We start from the raw sequence: 22,237 nt of genomic DNA, 5'->3' as shown, positions 1-22,237 counted from the left end.
GTGTGTAATAATATGCCTCTGAGAACGACCACATGTGGATCCTCATCCTATAAAGGGTTAAGTGTTGTTTAAAAAAAAACAAAAAAAACGATCTGTTTGCACACGGGTTAAATTGAAAACCTGTCTAAAAAATATGACCGAACTTCTCAGTTTACACAAATCATCTTTCACACTTCAAATAATTTCACTCAGCTGCCAAATATTTCCTAGAGGTATACAAGTATTTTATGACCAAGAAGCAATTTGCTCGTAAAATAAGAATTACAAAAAAAAATTGTGAATCTAGTTAATGAGCCTCATGAAATATAAAATCTAATGGAGACTTCAAATTGAAGAGAAATGCTTGCAACTCATTTTACAAAAAGTAATTGAATTGAAAAATTGAATTGCACATAGATTTCTGAGCAAGTCTTGGGGGGAAGTTTATTTATGTCTAAATATGAAACTCACCAGTGGGCAAAACTCCATTACCAGCAGGTAGGGAGTGACCTCAGTGCACTGGGCCAAGCACTTTAGCAGAGCATGATGCTGGAGAGTACTGAGGGGCAGAAGAGGGAAATGTGTCAATATCACAATGTGAGAAAAGATTTTTAAAAGAAAAAGGTGTCACGTCAAAGTTCACTTCAAAACGTTTCCTATCAGAATGAAAGTTACCAGTAGGGTTGAGCCTCCTCCAGGAAGTGCATCTGCTCGTGCACGCTGGCGCTGGCCTTGAGCTCCTTCACCACCACCTGGGTGGTGCTCAGGCCAGTGTTCACCTCCCCCAGCAGCACCTGGTGAAGAAGAGAAGAGTTGCTACACGTCTGGGGTGCATCAGTGGATGAGTGGGAGGAGACAATGGAGGAGAGAGCTGCACATTATCTGGTAGTTCTGTCTTTCGTGGTGCAGCACAAGTCTGGCCACCAAAGTTGCAGACAGCCAATCAGATCAGTGTTACCCTCCGCTCACCTTCCCGAACCAGCCGCTCCCGATCTCCTTCAGGTACAGCAGATTGTGGCGGCCCACCTCAGGGGACTTGAGGAGCTGGACTGGGGGACAAAAATGGCAGAGAATGCTGAATTTTAACTTCAAGCATATGAAAACTCACCTAATAACTCAAAGTTTTCTAACAAGAACAAGTCTATCAGTTCATTTCTCTGATAAAAGTACAAAGAAATGATGAAAGTCCATCCTTCACTTACTTTCTAACCTGTGCATTGTTTTTTTGTTTTTTCAATCATGTCATTGTTGTCATGATGGAGTTCATTTAACTAAAGTCTATAAACTGAAGTTAAAAAGACACGTTGGACCTTTAAACTGTTGGAGGAAGCTCCTTAAGTTTCCACATTTGTAGAACTTATGTTTGAAGTGCAAAATGTTAAAATGAAATATTGAAATGTTCGGTGGCAATAATCATTTCTTCCAGAAAACCAACATTGACAACGAAACAAATTGAACCAAAGGTGATGATAGAAACATGCCATAGAGTCCTGGACCCGCCAAAACTCAAGACTGATTTTGACAAGAACACAGAATGCGTTCAACATTCTGCTTAAGCAGCAAAGTCAAACTGATAAATCTTTTCATCGTCAGCACTTCAAAGCTGTTGATTCAACCTTGTCGACTGGATTAAACAAAGGTGTCGCCAAAACAAAACAAAGAGATGGAACGCACCATGCCAGTTTCTAATGTGGCCTCCTCAGACCTGCTGCTGCTGCTGCTGCTGCTGCTGCTGCTGCTGCTGATGATGATGATGATGATGATGACGATGACGATGATGGATCTGATCGATCAGCTGTCCGCCTCGTCTGACTCAGATTGAGCAAACAACCCAGCACTCCTCTTCTGCTCCTCTGCTACTCCGAACCTTCTCACCATGATCACAACCCTCAAGCGTATACGTCAGCGCACCAAGAGTCCAACGTGGCCCAACGTCGCCAGTGATGGTCACACACACCCCAAACCACAACCACCATGTCCCACCATGACTCTGAACACTGAGATCTTTGTGGTCTGGTAAACAATACAATCACTGTGTGTGTGTGTGTGTGTGTGTGTGTGTGTGTGTGTGTGTGTGTGTGTGTGTGTGTGTGTGTGTGTGTGTGTAAAAGTTGCATCTAGAATGACCCCCATTGTCTACCGACATGGCACCAGTTGGGACCAGTTGACAAGCAAACACAATTGGACATTTATCCAGCAGGGCGAGTCCAATGCCCACGACATCGTAGGATTACATATTCAGAACGCTGCTGGGACATCCAGTCAATATTGTTATAGACACAGTCATCCTGTGTGTTTATGGGTGTTTATTTAAAACAAGTGCAAAGATGAATTCTTGTGACAAGACATTATTGTAATTATTCTGTAAGTTTCTTTTTATGTACTTCGATATGTAATATCTGAAACGCTGATAGTTACATCAGTTACTATCTATCTATCTATCTATCTATCTATCTATCTATCTATCTATCTGCCTATCCATCTATGTTTTATTCTTTTCTACGGATTCAATTCCAAATCACTTGTCGTAATGCTCTCAAACGAGTCAAGTCTTCAGATCTTTAGAAATTGAATCTAATGTCCATGTGCCGACTGTCTGCTGCTCTCTGAGTGATCCTCTGAATACGTCCACGTCTCACCGGTGTTGTACTCAGGAAGTCCTTTCAGCGAGACGCTCCCTGGCTAAATCACTCCAACCCTAATGGGATTCCATTATATCCTTTAGGTCCAGGATGCCCTGGTCCAGCGCCTTGACTTCTCCACACATTCACTCAACTACCTGGATCTATTATTACTGTGGCTCTGAATGCAGTATGGCAAGGCTTTAGAGGTCAGCGTAGAAACTGATTATTTAAAACATGTTTGTCCTGCATGAACACGTAAACCTTGTCGCTCATCCTTGAGTTGTGTGTGTGTGTGTTTTTTTTAAATGCATACTGTTCTCATGAGTGGGAGTGAAGCTGTGCTGGCGTGTAGTGTAGAGCAGCTGCATCAGGGTGGGTCCAGGGTCTCCAGTTCCTGGCCCCTGGCCCCTGACTGAGCCAGACTCTTCCAGTGCTGGTGTCTCTGAGGGGTCTCCGCCCATTCACCAGGGCCTCAGCAGGAAAACAGATTTCACATCACCTCTCAGAGTCCTTCAAAATCCAAACTGCATTAATTACAGAGCAATAAAATATTTGTTTTATTAATTCTAGATAAAGCTATTTCTTGGAGTCATTTTTCTGTGGTTGCAGCTCTGCATTCTTGTGTTTTTTTTTTTTTGTTGTTAGTTTGTGAAGATCTTTACTTTATTACAATGAAATTTGTGGGCTGTTTTTCCGATGTAGTTTTAATTTGTTACATACCTCCCTTGTTGGTTCTGCTCTAAGGCCTTGCCTATAACAATATAAATTAGATGATGTCATTGGGCGGGCCATTCCTGAAGGTAATAAATCCCTCTGACCCCTGATCACTAAAGCAACAGCAGATGTTTTCCATTATTCACAGAGGACAGAGCATCTGTTTAAGGGCCAGTTTACACAAATCTCGGAACACTGTGAGAAACTTAACTTAGGCCATTGCAGATATTTGGAGTTTTACGAGCCAAAGTACAACATCCTCCACTGCTGACATTTTTCCAACAAGAAACTTGCACACAAGACATTTCCTCTGCCTGTATCTTCCACACCTTCTGTGTTGCCAATTCATTTTCAGAGACATAAAACCAAAGCTGTCCAAATATTGAAATTGAGGCTAAATTTAACACGTGAAATTCAAAGGAATGGCAGAATATTTCAAATAAATAGAAGACACAACCGCAAAAAGGTCACCTTTAGCAAGGTTTAACCCCAAGAAAACTTTACTCTGGAAAAAAATCTGACATTTCACAAAGCATATGGACCAATAGAAAAGTGTCAGAACTAGAGCTGTAAATCTACCATCGCCTACAAAAAGCACAAACCAAATCCTGAGGCTATTATGTTAGACACACCATTGGCCTTGACAGCACCTTGAGATTAAGTTCATGAAAATCAAAAGCAAAATTAGAGAAAGATGTAGAGACGTAGAGTCCAATACAAACAGAGAAAATACTTGAGTCAATACCAAGAATGCAAACAGCTCTCTCTACATTCATAAAAAGACAAAACAGCTCGTAACAATGGGCGTTGTACCCCGTTCCTGCACTGTCCAATCCCAGGAGCATCTGAGAGAGCAGGTCTCTAACAGTGCAGATCCACCCCTGCAATGTCCCAACCCTCAGCCTCTCAGAGTCTGTCCTCCACCCTCAGCACCCTGCCACTGCCTCTGACCTCTGAGTGTCAATGAATCTTCACAAAGTCAGTTGTTGACCTGAGTGCCCACACTGTGTGTGTGTAAAAGGCAAGGCTTTACGTATTGTCTGGCTTGGCTTGGCAGTATTTAATGAAGGTTCATTTGATGTCTCACAGAAGGTTATTTCACCCGTAACATTGCTAACAAGTCGTGCAGTCTTCGTAATTTAGGGTATCCTCGAAAAAGAAGAGGCGCTGGAGCATTTGGACTTGTATATGGTTTTGAATAGGTAGCCAGAATTGCGAGTAAATAGCTAAGAAAATGGGAGGAAAGCCTTTTTTTCCCCTTTTTTTTTTTTTTTTTTAACTGTTGTACCATCTAGTACAATGTTCTGCAATGTCATGTAGTTTCTATCCACTATAAATCTTTCTAAATCACTCATCATGTCAACACCATGGCATTTTTGAAGTGGCTTAACAAAGAAAAAGACTTCCAGACTATTGGGGAAGCACTCATAATGCTCTTTGGGTTGGAGTGCCATTCATTCATCCATCCTGGCTGGTCAGGATCAGATAATCAGATCTACTCATTCCTACTCGGGAAATGACGTGCTATGGGATTTCAGCCTCCCATGAGTCTGAAACAAGACCAGGGCTCATAACTCGGAGAAAAATGGGTTAAAAATCTGACCTCACTTCATTGACTTAGACTTTATCAGGCAGCATGGGCTCATCAACGCACAACGACGACCATTGTCACAGGCAGAACAAGGCGGTGAAAGAGGAAGACTGTTCCTGAGGTTTGTACTCTGGCATGCCTGACATTCTTCCCGGCTGAAGTGTGGGCCGGCTGTTGGGGCGCCGTTACACAACGGGCAGATGTTTGTGGGACGGGGCGAAAGTTAAAGAGTTCATTCTGTGGGGACCTGCAGCAAGGGATTGTGGGATAGGTGGAGGCTGAGCTGACTGGGGCCAGCATCAGGGTGGTGTCCACCCTGGGGATGAATGCTGTCCAAGGCTAACTTCTTCTAACACATATATCAGATCACACTGGTGTCAGATGCACTTGAAGGCGCTGAAGCCACATGCAAGGCTAATGCGAGGTTTACATCAGCCGCACGTTCAAATAATTACTGAGAGGCTGTCAATGATATCAGAAGGGAAAGTCTTATTTTTTTTTATCTGAAACAAAAGTGTAAATATTTTTTAAATATGTGTATGTATTAAAAAAAGCTACAAAACTTCAAAAGTTGAAAATGGAGAATTAGCAGCTAGTTTATAACAAGAGCAGCAGATGTTTTCATAATTTATGGGAACTTCTTTTTCTTTGCACCAGAGTTCAGCTACCACAAATTTGAGCAAATAAAAAAAAGATCTATGCCTTTCAAATCCAATATGTTGGGTAACTGTTTGACACATCAGGAAGTCAGCAAAGACATCGTATTAGACACTTGGCAGGATAAAACTGCGGCTGCACCAGGGTGAAGAGAGTTTGAAAAGGCAACTTGAGGTCCCTCACCTGATCGAGCAGGTTGCTTAGCGACTGGCAGGGAGACCTCTGTGAGTGGCAGGATGTAGACATCAGGGCTGCCCTGGGAAACCAGCGACGCTAAGGTGGACGAGTTTGCGTGGTACTCCTCCCCATCCACGTTCTTGAATTCCTGCAGGACAAACACAAATAGCAAAGGCGAAGATATAGAGGTGAAGCTTTAACTTGGTTGAGCTAACTGCTTCGATGTTGAAGTTGATTTGAATTCATTTCTATTCATGTTCAAAAATAATAACAACTGTGGTCCAAAACCTCTTTCTTTGGAACCACTCTGAGAGCTGAGCTCACTGAATTGTGTGTCTTGGTTCAGATGAACAATTCTCATAAAAATTTCTGTTGAAACATGTTAGACAACAAAGCCATGCTGATTCATTTTGTGCTATTGTATATTATTTATACAATAAATAATATGTATTATAGTCATTTGTACGGAAATTATTTTAATACTTGATAAATCCTGGTTGTTTTTTTCAAATGAACATCATTGCAAAAATAATTAGTAGTATCAGTTTGAGGCTTCAAGTTGTTTTTTTTTTAAAAGCATTTAACGTCAGATTTTCTAATCATTCATTTTGTGGTGCAAGTCCTTTTAAATTGCATCATTCTGTTGCTGTTTTCAGTTGAGGTGATGTTCTCCTGGTGGATATGATCTTAGCGGGTCGGGATTTCCTCCGTGCGCTACAGAGACCTGTTGTTCGTCTCACCCAATGTGTTTTCTGTGAAATAACTGGGAAAAAAATGGAAAACATATACTAGCCTCACACCCTTGAGGGGAAAAGCTGCTCACAAATGAAGCTGGTAAGTCAATGCAAACATAGCGGCTGCACAGTGAGCAACACTGTCAGGAGGCCATGGAGACACATGGCAGGATGAGGAGGGGGAAAACAAGGGACTGGGACTTGGCAGCTTCTTCACTCCGGATGTTAGAATAAAAGTCCCTAAGTTTGGAGAGAGGGAGCAGTGGGGTCCCGACACTGGAAAAATGTGACCCACTGGACCCAGAGAAACACACACACACACACACACACACACACACACACACACACACACACACACAAACACTCCCTCAGCCTCAAATGTAAACCTTCACACGGCCTCGTTCACCCGCCCGTTCAACATGTGGTTTCACTCGCTAAAGTGACACACACACACACACACACACACACACACACGCACACACACACACACACACACACACACACACACACACACACACACACACACACCTTTTTGGTTATCTATTTAACGTAGCAACCTAAAAAATAAAACTATCAAAAAAGAATCTTCTTTATCTATTTCTTAGAATGCCGATGGTTCTTTATTGTCTGACTCAACAAACAAAAGTTACAAAACTCAAAAGCACATCCTTGCCTCTATGAAACAGCCAACCCACAAAACCTCCTCCTCAAAAACACACAATAGCAGCAAAACAGAGGAGAAATCTTCCTGCAAAACACTTCGCCAGCCTTACTTGCAGTCCTTCCGACCCGTAGTTCAAAAAGCATCCGCCGGCAGCTTACCTGTCTTTGACAGCAGAGGAGGACATGTTGAATGGCCTCAGGTGCAACACCTCCACCCCTCCAGTCAACACACACGCGGCCTGGGTGCTCCCGACCCCCCACGCCCTGCGTGCCTGCAGGCTGCAGCAGCAGAGCATGGCGGCTCTGCAGCAGAGCGAGCCGGGCTGTCGACTGACCACACAGAGGAGAGCCAGAGGTTTCCAGCTGACTGTCCCAGGAACTGGGGGTGTGTTGGGAGGTGGAGATTGGGGGCGGAGTGGGGGGGCCACATACTCTACATGTGAAATCACTCGCTGACTTCCTCTGCTCTTGCCCTCTTTCTCCTAAAAGCCCGGTGAACGTGTGCAGCCGGCAAACACAGTATGCATGTACACAAATCAGACACATACGCGTCTGATGTAAACACACTCTCAGAAACACCTGCAAGCATCGTAGCACTGAAGACTATCTGGGACAGCTACAGTCAAGATCTCCAAGATCCAAATGTCAAACATTGTATTATTTTAAGGATCCCATCAGCAGAATTGACCAGCAGATTGACCTTTGGCTGAGCTACCTGGTTGTTTCTCTTGTTGCAATGGCCGTTTACACAGATTACTGAGCCACTTATGCAGGTGACTGGATCAAATTTCATTTTCTATATTCACTTTTCTCCTCCTCTCAGCCAGAGCAAAGGAAAGATGAAATCAGAAGCATAAAAAGATCCAGTCCTTCCAGGAGTGTTGCCTCCTCTCCTCCCATCAACCACGAAGGGCTTCGCTGTCTCTGCACTGCTTGACTTTGTTTTCCCAACGTTTCCAATATTCCCTCCTTCAGATGTGGGAACTGGACCCTCTCCTCTCCTTCTCTGGCCCCTTCCTGGGACACACCCTGCACAGGTCCGAGCTGGGTGGTCTGAACCGCCGAGGACGCACACCAGATGTGAGCCACATTGTGTGCATTGTACATCTTGTTGACCAAACAGCAACCCTGGCTAGATTCTCATTCATAAACACACACTTCCATTCTGCTCCTTTCCTTCCTTCTCATTTTACAGTTAAAAACACAAAGTGCTCCTCGTTTTCATGCTTTTGTGGTTGTTTTTTTTGTTGTTGCAGTTATTCCAATTATTCTGATTGCAATATAGATGACAGCGATCGCTGTCAGCACAGTGGCCAAGCTGTTATGTCATGCTGCCTAGGACACACGTGTCTGACAGAAAGGAGGAGAAAATGAACGGCGAGAATGTGAAAACAGGGAGGACATGTTCCCCCTCACCAAAAAACAATTTCCCTCTTTTTGAAATCATTTTTGCCACGTAATGAGCGAGTGACCCTCATAGCATGGAGTCAATCATATGAAATCAGGCCGACGGTTTAGAAAATGGACATTTGAAATGAATGGGTCTGTTTTAGCTGCGCTTGCTTGAGACAGTTATGGTCTCCGTGGGGAATGAACTCAGATTCTCACACTGTTTTAATATTTCAGACATCGCCATCATCTGGTCAGACATTTGTATCCTTCTTCTCTGAACAATATTTAAATATGATTTATATTTGTGAAGTCGTTACAGACAAGCTAATTGATTTGTCATTTCAGCCAAGAATTATTTTCTGAATTTCGTGGGATTGTATGTTTGGCGACTCACATGGAGTGTTTCTCCACCTGTGCAGTGCCCAGAGTGTTGCTCACACTCATTCACTCTCATTACCCACACCAACAAACAGCTGCTGCCACACAAGGCACTGCCAGGCTCATTAGGAGCAATTTCTAGTTCAGCGTTTTGCCCAAGGACACTTCCACTGCCTAGGACTTGAACAGCCAACCCTCCAATCATCAATCGACCCACTCGACCAACTGAGCCACAGCCGGCTTGCAAATGACTTGTCTTGTAGGCTGGAGACACACTGGAGGGATCAAAAAATGGCTAATTGTAAATATGAAACGTGTTTGATCCTATTTGTCTTTCTCCGTACCCCATTGGAGCAGTATAATAGTGATACACAAGGAGTGATAGCCAAGTTCCTGTTTCATGTGACGTGACAATATTCCTATCATGCCTGCACGATGTTCCTTTCACTTCTTTGATTGACAACTGAGATCCTCTGACCAATCCCCTGTCAATAAACACGTTAGGAGCAGGCAGCTGTTCAAGGAAGCCCACCTATGGAGAAAAAACAAGAACACACACACACATACACACACACAGCGCTGTAGTTTCTCAACTCTGTGCCCTATTTTCTCTGTTTTCTGACCCATTTCAGTTTTGGAGAGTCTAAAAAATGGAAACAAGATGTCCCTGAGCTGCAGAAACTCAGCCACTCCCACCACCGTCTGCTTCATCCCCATCAACGACGTCTGAATGGCTGCAGACCTGAACTCACAATCATGAAAGAATAGAGAGTGCAGAAACAGTTTTTGTGTTTAATCTTTTGCTCAGGGGCAAAGACCATCTCGAGTCAATGCAAGTTTTCAACCCATTGAAAACAACATGTCATTTAAGATGTGCGTGTGTGTGTGTGTGTGTGTGTGTGCGTGGGTTGACAGTTGAGAGCAAACGCCCACCTTGAAGCCGCTCCTCCTCCTCTTGCAGCAGATGCAGGCCAGCACGAGGAGCACAACGGAGAAGAGGCCGGAGATGGAGACGGTCACCACGGCCAGGGACGACGACCAGGACAGCCCTGTCGGTGGAGCGCCATCTGCAGGACAGACGGCCAAGTTACAGATGGATGGAACAGAAACAATGCGAGCGGTAGTAGATTTCCTGCAGCCTCTGACCTGCTTTGTTTCATTTCATCTATTTTGTAGCACTATGTTCTCTGCATGCGCAATAAAATGCTAGTGCACGCACCATGCAGCCAAGCTGCTTTGCCCTGACGACTGGTCAGGTCCTAAACCATGATGGTTTATCATCACACATCCAGTTGAATCACCAAAAATGTGTCCACAGTTACTGAAAGCGTAATTTTCTTTTGCAAATCGGGAAAAGCATAAAAGAAAAATCCGTAAAAAGTAAAAAGTAAAAGTGAAGTAAAGCGAAATAACAATCAGGGATTCATACAGCCGACACATTCTTCCGCAACTGAAACATCACTGTTTGCTATTTCCCTCTCAGCTTTGTTCATCACTATAATACATATGTTGAAGTCTTTCTTGCCCATTTTTTTTTTTTTTTTTTTTGGCACAGGGTGTTATTATGTGAGCAGTAGATAATTCATTTTTCTTTTTCAGCGGCGGCTTCACATTGCAACGGTTGCCACGGAAACAGTTTGGACGGATGGCTTCACGAGCAGGATTGCCTTTAGCTGTAAATCTCCCACACTGTTCCCTGCCAACAGCAGCACCACCCAGTCACAGACACACACACACACACACACACACACACACACACACACTAGTGGCCTGTACTTGTGCTGATCCTCTGAAAGCTGGTACGCCTACTTTTTTTTTGATCAAGGCTCAATTGGACACAGAGTGTGAATGTGAGCGTGAACAGTGTTGTTCAGCAGGCCAGATGACAAATTGCCGGGAGGGAGCTGAAAACAGTTAAACACAGGATTAACTGACCAGCTCAGGGTTGTTGATTTTTTTTTCTAGAGCAAAAAAAACCTCTGTGTGTTTCACTGAATTTACACTCAGACTGGGCTAAACAGAAACAGTGGCCCAGTATCAGTGGCAGTGGCGGGCGAGTAGGAGGTGAGATAGGAACGCCAGCCTGCTGAAATAGTCAGTAATCGTTCAGCACTTAGCATTTGATGAGGAGAGTCACTATATTATAATTAATATTCAAGCTCACTCAGGTCCTCCTAAAGACTGAAGCGTTTACAAACGGCAGCAAATGATGACTGCAGAGAGAGAGAGGGAGAGAGAGAGAGAGAGAGAGAGAGAGGGCCACGCCGAGGATGATAAACTCCCAGAAAAGGGTCGGCAATCAACATCAGCCACCATGATGATGACACGCACCTGTTAGGCAAGCAACTTGGAAAACTACAATTAAAGGGTCATTCATGTAGATCAGTGCCTTTTGGCCCTCACAGCACTGACAAAAATGTCCTTTAATTTTCCAATCGCTTTATGTCATATCATAATTGATGCTTATGTAGAAAAACACATTTTGCAAGCCTCCACCTTCATCTTCTAAAAATTATAAGGCAATACTTCTACAGTAAATCCACCTTTTAACCATCAATCATTTAAACATGTATTTATTGAAATATCTTTATTCATATATTTTCTTGTATTTCTAATGGCAAAGGTGAGGGTACGTTCACTTGATGCACAGCAGGTCAGGAAACCTTAGGAAGCAAACTCTGACATTAGAGAACGTTATATCTAACTGAGTGGTTATCTTTTATGTTCTCCTTTGATTGTACTATAAATGACGTCCACTACTGTTTTCGTTGATGTAGCCGTCAAATAAAAGCAGTGATGACAGTTTTAAAAGGTCTTTATATTTACAATAAACCTGTTATTTATTTATTTATTTTTGTTTTTAGCCAAATACCTAACATTACTCATACTTTGGAAAGCCTAGTCACATGTTTTCTTTCCTGCAATGTAATTTGTTCGAGACACGTGCATAAACATAAAAGGGCCTGTGGCAGCTGCTTCTGACACACAGATCGAGGTCATTAGCTATGACACTAAGAATTACATTCTCTTGGGCTGTATACCTAGAATGTTACGAAAGAAGCAGAAAGTTGAAAAATGCAAACTTATAGTAAATATTTTTCCCAAACTGCAATTTTGGTTAGGGTTAGGGTTACATGTACATCTGTACATGTAATACTGCCAACCTGATTGGACCAGTTGGCCATCGCCCAAAGGACCAGTATCGTTTTTCCACATTGTGCAACGTGAATGCTGGGCCTTTCCAGAAACACTATTAACTGCCTTGTTGTTGTGTTTTCTCCTTCCTCTGTGAAATCAATGCTATTGATCGCTAGCCGTGACAGAATGAGGAGGATCCTCCTCCTTAGCCGTAATGAACCTTGATCCAGAGAGACAAATGTCACATGCTAAAAGGTTGTCCAGTCTGTGACGAAACACATCACCCTCAAGGGCTTCACTTAGTCTACAGCAACACTTAGAATAGCCGAGCAAAAAAAAAAAACCCTGAAACTCTGGCATGCTGCCTCTTACTAGCCAGTGTATCTGAGCTTCCGCTCAGTGGCAGCCATTTTTAGTCTCACCAGGGGGAGTGCTGAAGTACATCCTGTCGACTAAATGATTTAAAGGAGAGCTGGCGCAGGGAACCAGCAGTGAGGAACATAGGATGGAGCGGAGCTGCGCACTCTGCAGTGCCTCCCACGGGAGAGTCTCCCCGGCACTCAAGCCAGGATCTCAGCGTGGTGGAGAGCGTCCAGCCGACTGCGGGGAGCGAGACAGAGGCCGCAGCGTCAGAGGCCGAGTCCAACGGAGGAGCTCATGTTGTTTGTTCCGCCCTCACAGAGAAATCAGAAAACTGCAACGACCATATTTGAATATACATCTCATCTATGACTATACAGCATTTGCTCAACAAACAAAAAAAAGAAAAGATCAGAGGTTACCGTTTGTGCTGCTCCAAATCATAATTGTTCAGAGGGATTCTATCACCACTTCACCACTAATCATCTTGGTTTGTCTTTTCTCACTCTTGTCAGGTATTCGATGGAAAAAGTTCTAGAAATGTATGAATACAAGCTTTAGACGTTGCTCTAGGGGAGTAAAATCTGAACTTTCACCAGGAAAAAACAGAATATCGTTGCATGATTCTAGAACGTGATTATTTTCATCCATCCATCCATTTCAATACTCGTACTCTTCCTGAGCTCAGGGTCGCGGGGGTCTGCTGGATCCTATAGCAGCGGTCATAGGGCGAAGGCAGGGTGACACCATGGACAAGTTGCCAGTTCATTGCAGGGCCACCTAGAGACAAAGACAAACAACCATTCACACTCCCACACGATTCTTTTCATTCCAGTGGGGGAAAAACAAAAAAGTTTTTTTAAGCATTGTGTAATGTGCACTAAGTAATGTGGGTCAATGTGTGATTCAATGGGGTCCATAGCTTAGTTTTTGTTTATTCACTGTCAAGTGCCAGAGTAATGATGGAAGTGAAGGCTCTGCGGGAAGATAATAAATGTCACAGAGGAATGTTAATGGTCGCAGAAATGAATGAATGAGATATTTTTCAAAAAAAACATCATATCTGAGTTTAATTCAACAAGCTAAAAAAGGCACACAAAACAACAACAACAAAAAAATAAAACCTGTTTGAGTACATCCAGATCATTATTTCAAAATGTTAACCGTGACGTCATGTTTAGCTACACGTTTTGACACCATGTTTGTCATATCACCAGTCTGACAAAACAGATGTGGCTCTCTGATTCAACTTCATATTATTTCCTACCACTGCTTATCCCCCACACAGGGTCATTAGAGGTGCCGGAGTCTATCCCACCTGGACATGTCACCAATTTACTGCAGGGCCTCACAGAAACACTCAGATCACTTTGAATGGAAAGATGGCACGGATGGTGCAAATCTTGCCCCCAATTTCCAAACATCAGTCACATATGTTGTTGTAGACACACCAGGGAAATGATTGGCCAATCGTGTTGTGCAGACTGGTAGATTTGTTTTTTGGTTGATTATTTATTTTTATTTTTATTTTTTTTAAATCAATTTGTATTTAATTTCACTTGCAATCACGTAAATATAGGGTTTTGTTTTATACAGTCTTGTCATCACAACCTGGGTATACCTGTGCCCCCATTCATTTCAAAAGAGCTCCGGTCTATTGGGGTATTTCATTGGTGTCACCAAGATGGCCGTTGAGTCGCAAGACTTGTCTAGACTCTAGAAGGACTTTGCTCGCACTCACACCTCCAACCAAATTAGAGTTTCCAGTTCAACCAACGTGCATGTCTTTGGACTGCGGAAGGAGGCAGGAAGTACCTGGAGAGAACTACACAGCAAACTCCTCACAGAAACCTGAGTCCTCTGAGGCGCTCAGGTTGCATACCGTATTCGTGACAAAAGGCACTGCTGTATGACCTCACACGCTTTAGCTCCCATACATCCTTTGATGTTGGCAGCTAATGTAGAGTTGCCAATTGTCCCTTAAAACACAGAACTGTTCCCTATTTGACAATAAAATGGTGCTTCCTGTTTTGAATCAATACGGGAAAAATATGTTCAATTTAAAGATTTCAACACAATTTAAACATTCAGCTCATTTCTAATGTCTATTGGGAACAAAGCACTTCCAAACTATGTGAACCATATACTCTTTTCAAATCCAACTTTAAGTTAGGATTTACCACTACTGGTGAGCCACTGGCCTTTGATGGTCAGGGCGTCCTTTATTTTTCTGAATGAGCCTAGGCTAGGCTAACGTGACCACAGCACGCCCAGTATGTCGTCAAACACAGAGTTCCTTTGAAGTAATTTTTTGTTGATATCAAAGGCACGGTAGCTTTGATATTGGCAGGGCGGCGGTGACATCACGGTGTGACGGTTATTAAATAACATCACAGACTTAAGACTCGTGCACTAGGCTAGGGGCGGGCCCGTCCACTCCACCTGGTACTGCCGATTATGGAAGGTGAGGCGGAATGAACGACCGCAGGTGGCGGTAAAGCAACGCTTTAGATGCCGACTATCATTAGACCTGACAAAGAAAGTTCTCAAGAGCTGGACGGCACTGACAAGGATGTTGCTTCAACTAGCTTTGGCAGCATGCTAACATTTGTTCTTCGTCACGTTGGTGCTCTCATCACTAAACAAGCTGGGAGACTTAAGCCGTCATACATGAGAGAGACAGGCGGAGAGGAAAGGGTCTCCGGCGTTGGATATGGAGTTGCCAGCAGGGGGCGCTGAGCCAACTGCAGACTACGAAAACAGGATTCGCAGGCAGATATGTACGTTCCCCAACCGGCTGCACAATTCCTGGATGAACGCAACGTTGCAAGCCATGCTAAACCTGACAGTGGTGAGGGACAAGTTACGCAATCAGCCAATAGCGCCTCTGACACAGTTATCAAACATGCCGTCATTTTCACGACTATTTTTAAGAGCCCTGAAAAACCCTGGGAAAAAAATTCGATATGTCTATGGGTCTTTGGTAGAATTAGGTCAAGAGTTGCCAGGAATAACTGCATTCCAAGAAAACAACCCTATTCACCTGGTAGGTCCCTTCTTAATCTGGTTGGGGCGATGTGGACTAGAAACAAATATTACGGAAAGTAAAATAATCACGTGCAAGAACTGCAAATCCACCAGCATCAGCTCACAGAGCAAAATTATCTATTTTATGCCAGTGCCCAGTAAAGACGAGGAATCGGTTTCTTCTCTCGTCACACCAGCTTTCACTAAAAAGCTCTGCCGGAGAAGGTGTCCAGAATGTGACTCTGAGAAAGAAAAAGCCTTCTTCTGGAACAGTCCGGACATTTTAACCATATCTCGTGCTCCAGAAGTTGCTGACAGTATGGACACCAGACACCCAGTGGCTCCTAATGTCTTTTTAAAGATTTGCGTGGAAGTGAACAAGTCGGAGGTCTACAAGCTGTCGTCTGTCATCTGCTACAGTGCAGCAAAAGCACACTACTGGGCACGTTTGTTCCGGGATCAGCGGACTATAGAGGTGGATGACAGCCATGTAAGAGTTCTGCCGTGCGACGAGTCGGAAAACCTGGCTGATGAGGAAATTTTCTTTTATGAGAAAATGCAGGTTCCTGTGCAATAACTTGACAAAATTTGGCCCATTTTGTAGTTGTTTTTTTTTTGTCTCTGAATAACCATGTTTGCACCAGCTGCTCTGGTTTCTCCCACACAGTCAATTACAGTGGGACCATGGAAAGGCAAATACATAACAGAGTTCACGTTTAAACACAGCCTAGTGCAAAATATTCAACAACCATATGTTCAGAGTTGTGCGATGTTTTGACATAAAAAAAAAACTGGAGGAGCAGTTTTGTTCTGCTTGAAATAAACATGGCACAACTTAAACGATTCCCGTTAGATTGTGAGTAAATGTCTTCATTTGCCTCTGAAGTGTTCCTTGTTGAGAAACAAAGCCAAATTGTTTCCTCCTACAGGAAGGTTTACTGCAATGTCACTGAAAGTTGAAAGTTAAAGCGCTGGAGACCCCACTGGATCGCACTAACTCAGTGTTTCTGTGGTGGCATGCAGCCAGAGAATTCAGAGCATTAATGTTATGTTTCACTGAAATTGTGCAGGTAGCTTAGCATTGAGTTTATTTCCACACTAGAATGAGATACTATGAGCTTGAGGGTTTTGTTGCAGGGCCCTTAGCTTGAGTTCCCATATTGAAAAAATACACAGACTACTAGTGCGCAGTGTGATGCTCAGAGGTTTACAGCCTCTGGGTTTACCCTTAAGCGTGTTGCCATGGCAACGCACATTTGAATTTCTAAATAGCTGTGAGTTTTATGTTACTGATTACTGGCTTGATTTCACTCTGTCCAAACATGAAGACCGACAGGTAAACTGCTCGTTTTGGAAGATGTAAAAATACAATAAAGTAGTCTGTACTTTTATTGCAAAGATTTTAAGCCAAACAAAACAGAGCTTTGTCCGTAAGTGAAATGTAGAAATATAAATCCAAAGTGCACCATCTTCTAAAGATCTAACTAATCTAATCTGGTTTTAGAAATAAGACAGTGAGTGATGAGTAAAGGTGGAGCTTGAAATCATTCAAATCTCTGACCTGAGAAGCAGTAACTCAGCCACACTGCCAGCATTGTGTCACCATGTCCAATACCAATGCAAATTGAATCAACAAGACCAGAGAAGAGACAAGATGATAATGATGGCAGGGGGCAAACAGATGGATGGTGGCCGGTTTGCCTCGTCCTTATGGCCCAAACACATGTGAGCTGCATGAAGCTAAAAGTCTGGTCATGAATAATCTGTGCGAAGGGGCCAATCTGTCGGTTAATCTGCTGCTGCGCATGAACTCATGCAGTGACCGTGATTCTGGTCATCTCTGCGGACAGACACATACATCCAATAAACCACACACACCTGGGATGTCGGATGATGGGTCCACACTACCATCAACGATATTTGAAGAGTAAACCTGAGCACTCCTCCCAAATCACACCCAGCCCCATTTAAACATCCTCGCAAAGTTCAGAGACAAAGAGGAAGTGGCATCCAAGGCCAGAAGAGGCGTAAAAGCGACATCTCATTTACTGAGCGTTGCATGGCAACACAACAAGCCCAACTGAGAGGGCGCCAAGAGTGAGGGAATGAAGATGTCCCGAACCGTTTCCCTGATATGTTGCTATGTCCAGTTCTGGTCAAACTGACCAATACTGGTAAGCTTCACCAGCCTTTTTTTTTTTTTTTTTTCTGTAGCTCCACCTCTTTCACCTCACAAATCTCATCGGTGAAGGCAACCAGCCGGGTCTGTCCAAGTGACTTTTTCCATGTCGCAAGACCCACACAGAGCATGTTTACTCACTTTATTGCGTCTTGTTCTGGCTATTGTCTATCTAGTTTTCAAGAATTTCACTATACAAATACAATGCATTTCGCTAAACATGCTACAACTTGCTGTGCTGGAACTGCTCTCCCTTCCTCTCCCGTCCTGAAGCCTTTCACTTCACTGCAGTTCATAATAGAAAGCCTGGATCCCTCATGCAGATGCTGGTTAGGATCAGTGTGTAGTGTGGGCTGGAAGTTGGGTCAGCTGGCCTGCCACATGAGAAGGCTGCTGCCCAAGTACCGCAACCTCATTACACTGGAAACAGTAATTAAGAGCAACCAACCGTGACACTATGCAGAGTGTCACATTAACTCCATTCAGTTGCACCCACAGTGAAGAGTCCTCTAGATCACCTGCGTCCACACCTGTTGTGTGAGCAGTGTGCGCATGTGTGCGCGTGTGTGAGTGTCCATCCATCCATCGACGATGCCTTCAACCCGTTTCCCTCTTCCTGACACGCGTGAGAGGAACACACTTTAAACACGCAGAGTTTTGCCTCAGCTGTGTAATTCCACACAGCAGACGGCGCCCACCTGAGGCAGCGAAGAGTTCTGCTCGAGGTCATTCAGCACAGCGCCCCACGGAGGGGCTAACGAGTCTCGGCAGCCAGAGAATTACTACAGACTCCCGTCTTTATTTTTCTCTTACAGAAACATTTCTGTCTCTTTTCAGCAGCAGGTCACAAACATAGTACCATGGCCCAGCACGATATTTAATACTAATATTCAAGTCAGTATAATGTTATATATACACATTATACCTCCAACAGCAGTATCCTGACTACTTTAGAACTTACAAAATGTGATGTCAGCTTTAACCCTTGAAGTTGTTTTTGACACCGAGTCGTGTACTGTTTGACGAATGAGAAATCCCTTGTTAAGTCAAAAAAAACTGTTTTTATATGCATACAAATTAAAAAAAACTTCAATAAGTGAGGAGCTGTGTATGTTAACGTCTTTGACTTTCTGCAATCTCTGTACAGAGATAAACAAAGGGCTTCCTCTGTTTCTGCCCTCAGCAGTGGCATTCAACGCACAGTGTCACTGCAGCAGCTGCACAGCGGGGCACATGTGATCTATCAAAGGTCGCGACGAGAAGCTCAGTGCAGACACGCACACACGCGCACACGCGCGCGCGCACACACACACACACACACACGCACACACACACACACACACACACACACACACACACACACGCATGCACACACCCTCCAGCCACAACATGGTAAATGTCGCTCCTTTGTTTGCTTCATCCTTCCTGCTCTGGGATCCACTCAGTGATACAACATCGCAGCCCCGGAGGACGACGGGTATTCTTTTCTTTCATGCATGTATGCACGAGTGCGGATTTACTGGGGTGAAGACTAATCAGAGAGAAAACTTTGAACTGAGAGAAGAAGCTACAATGCCACAGAGCAGTTGAAAACAACAAAGCAATAGAAGAACCAGGAGCTCACAGGTTTGGGCTACATGCGAGTGCGGAGGCTAAACATTTTTGCTTCTATGCATTCAGTCTTGTTGGCGTTTTGCCTGTTGCCGTCAAATTCATGCCAAGATGCACACACACACACTTTGGAAGCATGACATTACATGCGTCTTGGTACAGCAATTAGCCTCTATGAATTCAGAGCGCGCGGAGATGCTCACTTGATTACTGAGAGTGCTGCGCACTACGAGCCTGGCATTTATCAAGCGATCGCACCAGAAAGAAGCGGCTCAGCAGCGAGGGAGGGATTATGGGTGCTGGATGCACGCAGTTCAGCCAGGCGCGGAGACAGAGCGAGGCTTCGCGTGGATGCGCAGCTGCACAGCGCCGACAAGCTCAGGTTTAGTCGTCTGGTCAGTGAGGAGGACACGTGTCTGACGTGGGGGGACAGACGGGGGGGGGGGGGTCAATGGAGCAGAAAACAGAGACGTAAAGCCCGCGCTGGCTGCATCTATTTACTAGCTGCCTCCCCACAGGTTGCCCACCTCTCAGAATCTGCTAGCTACTCCCTCCGTCTAGTTTCCTTGATTTCCTTCCACTCTGCCTGTCCCTCTGATCAGCCGGAGAGAGTGGGGGGGGGGGGGGGGGGGAGCCAGCAGAGCAGAACCAAACAGCTCCTCCTGCCCCTCCTGCCGCCGCAGGCACTCACCGCACGTGCCCAGATGTGACACCGCATCACAGATGCTGCGCAGGGCCCCGATTACGTAACGCGCATACATACGCGCGCGCACACACGCACGAAACACATGCGTGTGCACTAATGCACACCTCACGAGAGCAATAAGGTGCAGTTTATAGCTGATGGTTCACAGTTGGACATGGCGAGTGGGAAATCAGGCCAGTAACAGTAGGCTGTCAAGACGGGAGCGTGGAGGCTGGACCCACATGCGGACCACGCAGGATTTGCAGAAAAAAGGTTTATTTTAACTATATAAAAAAATAAAAATAAAAATAAACTAAGGCTGTCCCATGAGGGTAACTAATAACAAAGACATACTGGGAGACTTGACACAAAAAGACAAGGCAGGTACGAAAGAAAATCATAACAAGAAACTAAGGAAAAACAGGAACAGACCTTAGAACACTTGGGCAAACCCAAGCGCAGCATAACCAGAACCTCTACCGAACACAGTGATCCCACAAAGACAAAGGGAGACAAGGACAATTTATACACTGGGGCAGGGGAACACAGGTGAGAACAATCAAGGGCAGGGCTGAAAACGAGACACAAGTGACAGGCGTCGAGAAATGACCACAGGAAGTAAAACTGAAGACAACAGAATCAGATTTCAAAATAAAACAGGAAACACAGGACATGGCAGTTGTTACCTCGCACAGCAACTGCTGTGGCTGACGCTGTGATCCATACAGCTGGCGAAATGATTATGCAGTGTTAAACTCCAACAGAAGGCCAAACAAAAGGGGAATATTGATTTGCTAGCTGCTTTAAAACCGAAGCGCCGCCTCCCATAAAGCAGGTGACCAATCGTATTTCAGGTTAAAGGGGCTGATTGGTGAATCTTTTAGCTTTTCACCGTCAGCCTTTTTGTTTTTGTCGTTTTTGGAGAAGGAGTAGCGGCAACAGACGTGTCACCCATCTACATTGACACACACACATCAGCTGGCTCTATTTTAAATGTCCTATCTTTGAGCTATCTTTATCGCAACACGGTCCCTCTTCTTCTTCATCTTCTTCTCCTTCTTCTTCTTCCTTTTCTCTATTTTGACAAGCGTCTTCCTGCTGCTCCACACAAAAAAAAAAAAACAGCAGGCCTTTATTACGTAAAAAAACCCAAAACTTATGTAACAACATCAAAAATATATGTTGTGGAAAAAAACACAACAAAGAGAGGGATGTGAGCAGAGGAATACAGATGACACACAAAAGAGACACTTTTTTTCTGAGCACAGCGGCATGAGGTACTCACAATGAGAATTGAGATTCTTCCGGGGTCCCCCCCCCGGCCCGTCGCTGGCATGGGCCACCGAGGCCGCACCTAACTGCCAGCTTACTTCCAGTGACGCACTCAAACACTCCCACTCCCACATTCAGGTACACACGCCCCCACAGCCATACACACACACACACCACACACACACACACACACACACACACACACACACACACACACATACACTTATATACTCAAGTGCACATATATATATATATATATACATATATATATATATATACATATAGATACATATATTTTTCTCTCTTTTTTAATATGAGTATTCCTGTTTTTCTTTCTACAAATTAATCAGTTTATTATTTGAATAAGCCCAGTATCGGACAATTAGCTATGCAAATTTACTATCTGTTTTTCTTTTCTTTTCTTTTTTTCCCTACACAATATTGTTGCCAGTGGCCTTCTCTATCCCTCTCTCTCTATCCCTCTCATCATCCCCTCCCTTTTTCCCTCTCACCTCATTTCCCCTTTCTACTTTCTTCTCCCCCCCCCCCCCCCCCCCCACCCCACCCACCCCATCCCTCCCTCAGTCCGGTCATGGCCAGGTCCTTTCCACAAAAATATAATAAAACCACTTCCTGAAACGACCCGTGTGGCTCACACTGTCAAGACATTCAGAGACACTGAATGCTTGTCCTTATGGCCAGACAGGACAAGGGGGGAAAAAAACCAAAAAAGAGCCATGAGATTCTTCATGTGTGTGTGTGAAGGTTGGTGGATGGAGGAACAGGCTAAAACATGCGTTGTTCCTGCTGTGCAGATTTCAAGTCAACACCAGCGAGTGCAGGAGTGGAGCGTCTCTCCTCACGGGCCGCACCGCAACTGCTACTGAGCCACACAGGCTGCGTTCAAGACCTCTTCTGCGATCGGGGCCTAATCACAGGAAGAGGAGCCACTCAAAGTAACCCCACCCACCCCCGCTGCACGCCGGTTTCCATGGAGACAGGCTCCATACTATGACTGTCTCCGTGGCAACCGCAACATGGAGAAAGTCAGAGTAT

The 22,237-nt window shown here is 44.4% G+C and overlaps 1 protein-coding gene across 3 annotated transcripts in view; it reads right to left on the bottom strand.

Annotated features, from left to right (window-relative positions):
* The window catches only part of aatkb (apoptosis-associated tyrosine kinase b), a 37,642-nt gene that overhangs the window by 9,464 nt on the left and 5,941 nt on the right, over positions 1 to 22,237 (bottom strand). For 2 of the 3 annotated variants that reach the window (XM_076035071.1, XM_076035072.1), the window contains 5 exons: positions 9,843 to 9,976; positions 5,749 to 5,890; positions 949 to 1,028; positions 655 to 773; positions 451 to 538 (listed from right to left, as the gene is read on the bottom strand). In XM_076035071.1, the coding sequence (XP_075891186.1) occupies positions 451 to 538; positions 655 to 773; positions 949 to 1,028; positions 5,749 to 5,890; positions 9,843 to 9,976 (563 nt within the window). Of the gene's footprint in view, positions 1 to 450; positions 539 to 654; positions 774 to 948; positions 1,029 to 1,653; positions 1,972 to 5,748; positions 5,891 to 9,842; positions 9,977 to 22,237 lie in introns of those variants that run through there. The other variant, XM_076035073.1, reaches the window with a different exon arrangement.

The sequence above is a fragment of the Nelusetta ayraudi genome, unplaced genomic scaffold (assembly GCF_046127955.1).
Source record: "Nelusetta ayraudi isolate G7.1 ecotype Tasmania unplaced genomic scaffold, CSIRO-AGI_Nayr_v1 ptg000042l, whole genome shotgun sequence".
NCBI lineage: Eukaryota > Metazoa > Chordata > Actinopteri > Tetraodontiformes > Monacanthidae > Nelusetta > Nelusetta ayraudi.
This window is presented reverse-complemented; position numbering and strand designations above follow the sequence as displayed.